Source organism: Ammospiza caudacuta, chromosome 19, assembly GCF_027887145.1.
Source record: "Ammospiza caudacuta isolate bAmmCau1 chromosome 19, bAmmCau1.pri, whole genome shotgun sequence".
Classification (NCBI taxonomy): domain Eukaryota; kingdom Metazoa; phylum Chordata; class Aves; order Passeriformes; family Passerellidae; genus Ammospiza; species Ammospiza caudacuta.
In genome coordinates, this window is record NC_080611.1 from 3,746,910 (window position 1) to 3,754,427 (window position 7,518).

The 7,518-nt window shown below is 54.7% G+C and overlaps 1 protein-coding gene across 1 annotated transcript; it reads right to left on the reverse strand.

Moving 5' to 3' along the window:
- Positions 1 to 1,469: 1,469 nt before the first annotated feature.
- Positions 1,470 to 7,250, reverse strand: MRPL38 (mitochondrial ribosomal protein L38). Its single transcript, XM_058817386.1, has 9 exons — positions 7,139 to 7,250; positions 6,112 to 6,291; positions 4,618 to 4,746; positions 4,326 to 4,534; positions 3,976 to 4,048; positions 3,245 to 3,290; positions 2,760 to 2,918; positions 2,275 to 2,411; positions 1,470 to 2,004 (listed from the first exon to the last, which is right to left on the reverse strand). The coding sequence occupies exons 1-9, from the start codon at positions 7,203 to 7,205 to the stop codon at positions 1,868 to 1,870; spliced, it is 1,137 nt and encodes a 378-aa protein (XP_058673369.1). The 5' UTR covers positions 7,206 to 7,250; the 3' UTR covers positions 1,470 to 1,867.
- Positions 7,251 to 7,518: the final 268 nt, after the last annotated feature.

Here is a 7,518-nt window from a genome sequence, read left to right on the forward strand (position 1 = left end):
GGGAGCAGCTCTCTGGTGGATCATCCACACCAGCTTCCATAGCAGAGGCAGGCTCAGCCACCCCCCTGAGCACTTGGAGAGACTTGGGATATGTCACAATTCCCTGCATGTCCCAGCAAGCTTCAGATCCAAAACATTCCTTTGGGCTGCAGCTGTCAATTCTGACCAAATATTTAAAGCCCAGAGAGGCTAACACGACCTGTGTGTGTGCCTGGAACCTGTGTCCCCAGCGTGAGCACCTCCCCAGTGCACTCAGCCCAGCTTAAACCAGACACCAGAACCCTTCAGGCTGGGGAGGAGCTCTGGGGTAAGTGGTAACAGCCCTGAGCACAGGCAGCATGGGGGCACTTCAGCCCAATCTCAGCTCTTTGCTGAAGGCTCCAATTTCCAATGGTAGAAGGAACCTCAGAAAAAGGGAACCGGAGGTGGGAAGAGGCAGCTGTACCAGCAGGAACATGTTGGTATTTGGGGGTCCATGTGAACAGGAGATGCACAGTGCAGCAGAGAACAGAGGCTCTCCAGGGCCTGGGAACAGGACCTGCAGCAGCAGTGCCAGGCCACCACCACCACCAGCTCTGCTTCTGCTCCCTGCCCACACCAGGTACATCCTGTCCAGGAGAGAGGGGAAGGAGGCTGAGGCCCACATGCTTGGGTAGCTGAAGCCACCTCCACAAACACTGACCTTGTGCAGGTTTACCACCTGTGCAGCCCCATGTGGAAACCCAGGGCACCACAGGGAATATTTCTCTGTCTGCTCTGGGCTGCCCTGACCCCCAAGGGAGCACTGACTTTGACCCTCATTCATGCTGAAAGTTTCCTGGACTTCAAGATAAACTGGAATCCACAAAAGTGTGAAATAGATTATAGAGAGCAGTGTAGGTGCATCACTTGGTGAGAAATTGAGGTTTTGGGATTTTTAGTGTGTTGTGGATGGAAGCAAGATAGAGGGCACAGGGTGCTGTCCTGGGTTTCTTCTTCATGCTTCTTCTTCCTTCTTCTTCATGGGTTTCGGTGGCATTTTGTAATTGGGCAGAAAAGTCTGCATTGGGGGCTCTTTGGGATCAGTTATTGGGTTAAAAGGAAAAATAATCTAGGTGTCAGTTCTTAATTAGATAATTTAATCTTAAAAGACCTTGTAACAAGAGATTGTTGGCCATTTTGTGCCTTCTAATGAAAAACTGCTGAACTCACAGTAGTGAGACTGTTGTACTGATAAGAAATAATAAACACCTGAGTCCAAACATGAGTTACTGTGTCAAGTGCCTTCAATCCAGACCCAGAAAAACCAACAACTGGTACCCCCAACAGCCACGCTCTTCCCAAACTACAACATCCAAAACCAGAAGTCACTCTGGCCAGTGAAGGGCTGCCCATCTCCCCTGCACCCTGCTGGGCTCCCCAGCTCTGGGCCAACTGCCCAGGGTAACAGGCTCTTGCCAATAAAGACAGCTCTGCCAGCATTGCTCAGAGAGTGTTTAATCAGACTCATCTCTCCAGGAGAACTGCACAAATAAAATCTGACACAGTCCAGAACCACAGCACTGTGAGAGGTGGAAATCCAGGCTGGCCTGGCTCTGTTTGCTCCATAAACAGGCAAAAGGAAAACTGTGATCCTTGCAGGGAAGCAAGGCAGAGCATCTCTGGGGAGATGCAGCCTGCCCAGTCATTGCCAGCTCTGCTGCAGAATCAGGAGCAAGGTTTCAGCCTGGCTATGGATTCACTTTGAATGTTCTTGTTAAGCAGCTGCCAGTCCTGTGAGCACCCAGGGGAACTGGGAGCTGAGACTTTGTCATTTCCCTCCTGAGGCAGTGAGGGGAGCACAGGAAATCCAGGAGGCAGCATCCCAGGGACACAGAGGACACAGCTGCTAGTAGATGCCATAGGTGGGCTCCTGTGTGTCCCGGTACCTGTCCAGGTACCTCAGGGGCTGGTGCCGAGGGAACTTCACCTGCGGAGGGTGGAACGGGGGCGGCCGCACGAACTCGAACACCGGCTCCCTCATGTCTGCAGAGAGTCACAGGGTCAGCAGGGGCTCACAGCTGAACCCCACACCCCCCCCCTCACCACACAGGACAGGGCTGCTCAAACGTGCCCTTGGAGTTGTTTTAAAATCCCCAGCCGAGGGTTAGGGGTTGCTCCTTCAGTTTGGAGGAGGACGGCTCAGGAAGGGCTTAGTCTGTGCTGATCCTGGGCAAGTGCCAGGAGCAACTGAGAGCCTGCAGCCACAGGGCCATGTCCCACCCACAGAGCCCCTCCAGTGTCCCCATTCCTTACTGAGCAGCTGATGGAAGGTGGAAGTGACAGAGCTGTCCCACTGACACTGGAAAAATGCCAGCCCTGCCGGGGTCATGGCATCCTTATGCTTTCTGTAGAAGTCAAACGTGCTGAAGGTTCTCATCTTCAGGCTGTAGCTGGAAACAAGACACAAGCACCAGGTGAACCTCTCCCTGCAGCAAGCAGCCTGCTCCCCATCACCCCAGGGCAAATGACAGACGTGGAAAACAAAGCCACTAAGAGGAGATCTCCCAGTGTCTCCAGCTCCATGCACATTTCTGGGCAGGACAAACCACTCTCTAACATCCTGTTCTGTAACAACAGGACTCTGCAGTACTGGGACTGTGGCTGCACTGGACACACAAACCAAAGCAGCCCTGGAGAACTCTGCAGAGTGACAGGAGCTGCTCCTCTAGTGCAGTGACAGCTACACAAACCCCACAAGCAGCAGCAGGAGCCAAGGGCAGCAGGAGCAGAGGAATTACCAGGGCGTGGGCCGAGCGTCCTGGCTGAAGTCAATGGGACCGTGTTGCTTGAAGAGCAGGAAGATGAAGCGGTGGTAGCCTGTCCCCATGGCAGGGAAGGGGGGCAGGTAGTGGCACATCTCCTTACCAGCCTTGATGTCACTGCCTGGGATGTTTGTCCTGAACACAAACACATATACACTCATTTCCCTCCAGCAGATTCATCCAGGAATGCAAATCCCTCTGCCACGCTGTGATGTGATTTTTGCCCCATTTGATAAGGGAACAGATAACAGAGATTGCTGTCACCACAGGAAAAATCCCACCCAGTGACTGGAATGCTGAACAGCAGCAACATCTGGAACTCCTGCATCCTTGGCAGGACCCAGAACACATGGCTAAAGTAGCTGATGGCAGGAGCACCAGGAAGAGCCATGGATTCTGAGCTGCTGGAGGAGTTTCTGCCCAGCCCACAAGCACAGAGCATCTGGCTCTGATGTACTCACACCAGCCAGTGGAGGTACTCCGAGTCTGCATCCCTCAAATGTCCATCTGCCAACACACAACAGGGAAAAGGGACTTAGGGACACCCTGGTGCCAGCATCCACCCCAAAGTGAGAATGCCCAGACCTGCTTTGACCAGAGGAAGCAGCTCAAGACCCTCCCAGCATTCCTTCCCCAGCAGGAAAGGAACTCAATCCTATAGGACTGAGTTTAAAATGAGGAGCAAAGAAGTCTGCAGATCTAATTCCAAGATTCTTGAAATCTTCTTAGGCAGCTGTATCCATCACTATGCCTTGGTCTCTCAGGGTGAACACTGTCAGCAAAGCTGCCTTCCAGGCAGACTGCCAAGGAAGAGGAGTTTGGAGGTAACAAAGATGGGAGTCAGGAAATTGTTTCCTCTATAGTGAGACACAGATCTTATTGTGTCACTGTCCCTTCTCTCAATTGCTACAGATTTGGGGAGGCTACAATCTTTCCTCCATATGTAACATGTCCCAGTCTAACAGATATAATCATAGAATTACAGCATTGTTTGGGCTGGAAGGGACCTTAAAGCTCATCCCACTCCCTGCTATAGGCAGGGACACCTTCCACTAAACCAGGCTGCTCCAACCTGGCCTTGAACACTTCCAGTGTTCATTATATCCGTGCAGCCAAAAGAATCAGGAGTTAACCAAAAGCTGAGAGAAACAACACAGTTTAAACACATTCCTTTAAAGAACTCACTGCTCACCTGGATTTGTGAGCAACAAGGTCCAGAGGGAGCCTTTGTCTGCCTCATATGACACTTCAGGGGGACTGGAAGCCTAAAGGAGCAACACAAAGAGAATGCAAATCACTCACACAACAGCTCCCATGAACTGTGGCAAGGCTGGGACACAACACAGGGCATGAATAACCATCAGCCTCCTACCAGACAGCCTCCAATCTCTGTCTCTATCACATCCTTAAAGTATTTTCCTTCAGCACAGAGGAAACACCCTTGTAAAAAGCATCCCCTGGAACGCCCCATGCCCACTGGAAGAATCTGGCAGAAAGAGGCTTCCCAGGGGCTCCAAGTTGTTCCCAGCTCCCCTCACGCACCTCTGATGGAGTCACCATGTTCCCATAGTAGACTGGCACGAGGTACTCGTCCTCCTGGCTGTAGTGCACCCTCAGGGCCACCCAGGGGGTGAAGGTGGCTCCCCTGAACAGGTCCCGGAACAGCCCGCAGTGCTCGGCCACGCGCTGCTTGTGGAACGGGCCACTGGTCCTCTCCCACTCAGCCCTGACCTCGTCGAGGGGAATGAGCACTGCAAGGACAGAGGGAGGATGCAGAGGCAGCAGGGGGACACCCAGAGCAGCTGGAGCAGGAGGGGAGGTGCTGGGCACTGACCGGTGCGGAGCCGCGCCGCCCGCTCCATCTCAGCATTGCGGCGGTTCTCCCTCAGGATCCTCTTCCTGTCCTTGAGCTCCTCTGCCCGGGACAGCCTCTCACGGGGCAGGCCAATGTCTGGCTGGGGCTCTTCAGGGAGGGGTGGAAAGAGAGCAGGTGAGACATGGGAGCACCCAAAGCACCCAAACACAAACCCCTGTGAAGAGCCTGAGAGTGTGAGACAGAGACTCCCAGAGATCAGGATCACAGAAGGGTTTGGGTTGGGAGAGGTTTGGGTTGAAGACCACCCACTCCCACCCCTGCCATGGACAAGGACACCTCCTGTGGTACTCACATGCCCTCTGAACAGAGAAAAGAATGATTAAAACTATTCTTATCTCATTTGCTGCTCCTGTGTTTGTGCTCATGTGGAATGTTCTGGAGATTGTTTACCCAACGTGATTCCTTGATTGGATTCTGGTGAAATTGTTTATGTTAATTAGCCTATCAGGTCCAGGCTGTGTCCTGACTGTCAGGAGATGGTCAGTAGTTTTTGAGTAGTATTTTTCAGTAATTAGAAGTAAGTATGATGTAGTATAGTTATAGTATAATAAAATGTAATATAGTAGAGTTTTAATAAAGTGAGTGTTCAGCATTCCAAAGCCTTGGAGTCATTTCCAGATGTTGGGGTTGCCTGATTTTTGATAACCTCCCACTAGAAAAGACCTGAAAGGACAATCAGGACTTGATTCTGTCCCCTCTGCACCTCCTTCCCCACCTCATGGCCCTCCCATTCCCAGCTGTGTTATCTGCTGCAGGCCTGAAGCTCTGGCTCCTTGTCTGCTCTGTGGCACCCCTGGGGCTCCAAGGAATCCCTTCTTTGCTCTGTTGTGGTGTGCGTAAGCAGTATGATAAATTATATAATCGTTAGATGTGGTAATTGTTTAGTAATTAAATGTAATTATTATATATCCATAAGAAGAATAGTGAGAAACTATGTTAGAAATTCAGAGAGGGGCTAAATTTATGTATACAATAGAACAATATAAGTTTAATAATTAACATGAAAGTTATGTAACGATAGAGTATAAAACATGATCATTTCGGATGTATGGTCGGAGTCAGATTTGGGTTGAATATACCCCAATTCCCAGAGCTCTTAATAAAAAGCACTGCATATAATCCCCCGTGATTATGTGTTTTTGAACGCTAACAACCCCTTTACCCTGAGCCCCTGCCCTCTGCAGGGGGCACAGAGGCTGTGCCAGAGCCCTGGGGTGCCCTGTGAGCCCTTTTCCCTGAGCCCCTGCCCTCTGCAGAGGGCACAGAGGCTGTGCCAGAGCCCTGGGGGTGCCCTGTGAGCCCTTTTCCCTGAGCCCCTGCCCTCTGCAGAGGGCACAGAGGCTGTGCCAGAGCCCTGGGGGTGCCCTGTGAGCCCTTTTCCCTGAGCCCCTGCCCTCTGCAGAGGGCACAGAGGCTGTGCCAGAGCCCTGGGGTGCCCTGTGAGCCCGGTACCTGCGGGGGGGTCGCTGTGTTTGCGGTAGGTGTTCCACCAGCGCGGCTCCCGGCCCGCCCGCTCCGCCTGCCGCAGGTACCGCGCGAAGCTCCGGTACCGCTGCAGCTCCTCCAGCCTCGCCACGTCCACGTCCTCGTTGGGCATGGGCCCCAGAGGGGCTGCCCTCTTCCAGAGCACGGCTGGGGGGAGAAAAAAACACGTCCCAGGGGGGTGAGAAGGGGGGAAATGAGCCTGGGATGGGCACAGCACAGACAGCGCCAGAGCCATCCCCGCCGCCCACAGGCACGGTCATGGAGTCAGGGTGGGGGAGGCTGGAAGGGACCAGAGACACCTGATGCCACCTCCCTGCTCCAGCAGGCTCAGCCCAGGGCATAGAGCACAGAACTGTGCCCAGATGGCTCCAGCAGGCTCAGCCCAGGGCATAGAGCACAGAACTGTGTCCAGATGGCTCCAGAGGCTCATCCCAGAGCACAGCATTGTGTGCAGATGGTTCTGGAACATCCCCAGTGAGGGAGACCCTCGCTGGACAATCTGTTCAGGGCTTGGGCACTGCACAGGGAAGAAGTTCGGCCTCACACCCAGCTGGAATTTCCTGGGCATCACTCGGTGTCCGTGGCCTCTGGTGCCATTGCTGGGCCCTGGAGTGGAGCCTGGGCCCTGCTCTGCCCTCCCTGCAGACAGGGACACACAGGGACGGGCCCCTCTCAGCCCCAGCAGCCTCAGCCTTTCCCCAGGACAGAGCTGCCCCAGCCCCCAGAGCATCTTTGTGCCCCTCCACAGGACCTGCTCCAGGAGCTCCGTGTGTCCCATCCCGAGGAGCCCAGAGCCGGACACTGCTCCAGGGGAGGCCTGGCCAGGGCTGGGCAGAGGGGCAGCATCACCCCTGACCTGCTGGAAATGCTCTCCTTGTCACACCATTAGTGACAAGGCCTGGCGTTCGGGACACAGCCGTCCGAGAGCACCCTGTCTTTCATCCCCCCCTTCCCCAGTGGGTTTCGGGGCTCCCCTGCTTCTCCCGTCTCTCACCGGCCGTTCCGAAGCTCCGCCCGCCGCGGGCCCCGCGAAGAGCCGCGCTCAGCAAGGGCGCCGCCATGTTGTGCGCCGCGCTAAGAGAAGGGCCCCGTTGCCATCGTGACGGGCGCTGCGCCGCGCAGGCAGGCCGGGTTCGGAAAGCCCGCCCGCCACGGGGCTGTCCCTCGTGTCGCCTGACTCCGATGGGGCTGCCCCGGTACTGCCTGATTAGAAACGTCCGCACAGCCGCCGCTCTTCCCTCGCCGCGGGCTCCCCATCCCCGCCCTTGCCCTGCTGAGGGAAGTGTTCTAAAGTTCCTTTGTGCCGCGGGCAGGTCACACCCAGGACAAAGCCAGCCCTGCTCCTGCCTTGTTTGTACTGGAGCAATCCCTGGG

Excerpts from the sequence above, each read along its gene's own strand:
- MRPL38 (XM_058817386.1), bottom strand. The coding sequence starts at position 7,205 with ATGGCGGCGCCCTTGCTGAGCGCGGCTCTTCGCGGGGCCCGCGGCGGG. Across the intron at positions 4,747-6,111 it reads ACACAGCGACCCCCCCGCAG|AGCCCCAGCCAGACATTGGC; the intron begins GTACCGGGCTCA and ends CCCTCCCTGAAG. Across the intron at positions 2,919-3,244 it reads GAGTACCTCCACTGGCTGGT|GACAAACATCCCAGGCAGTG; the intron begins GTGAGTACATCA and ends GTTTGTGTTCAG.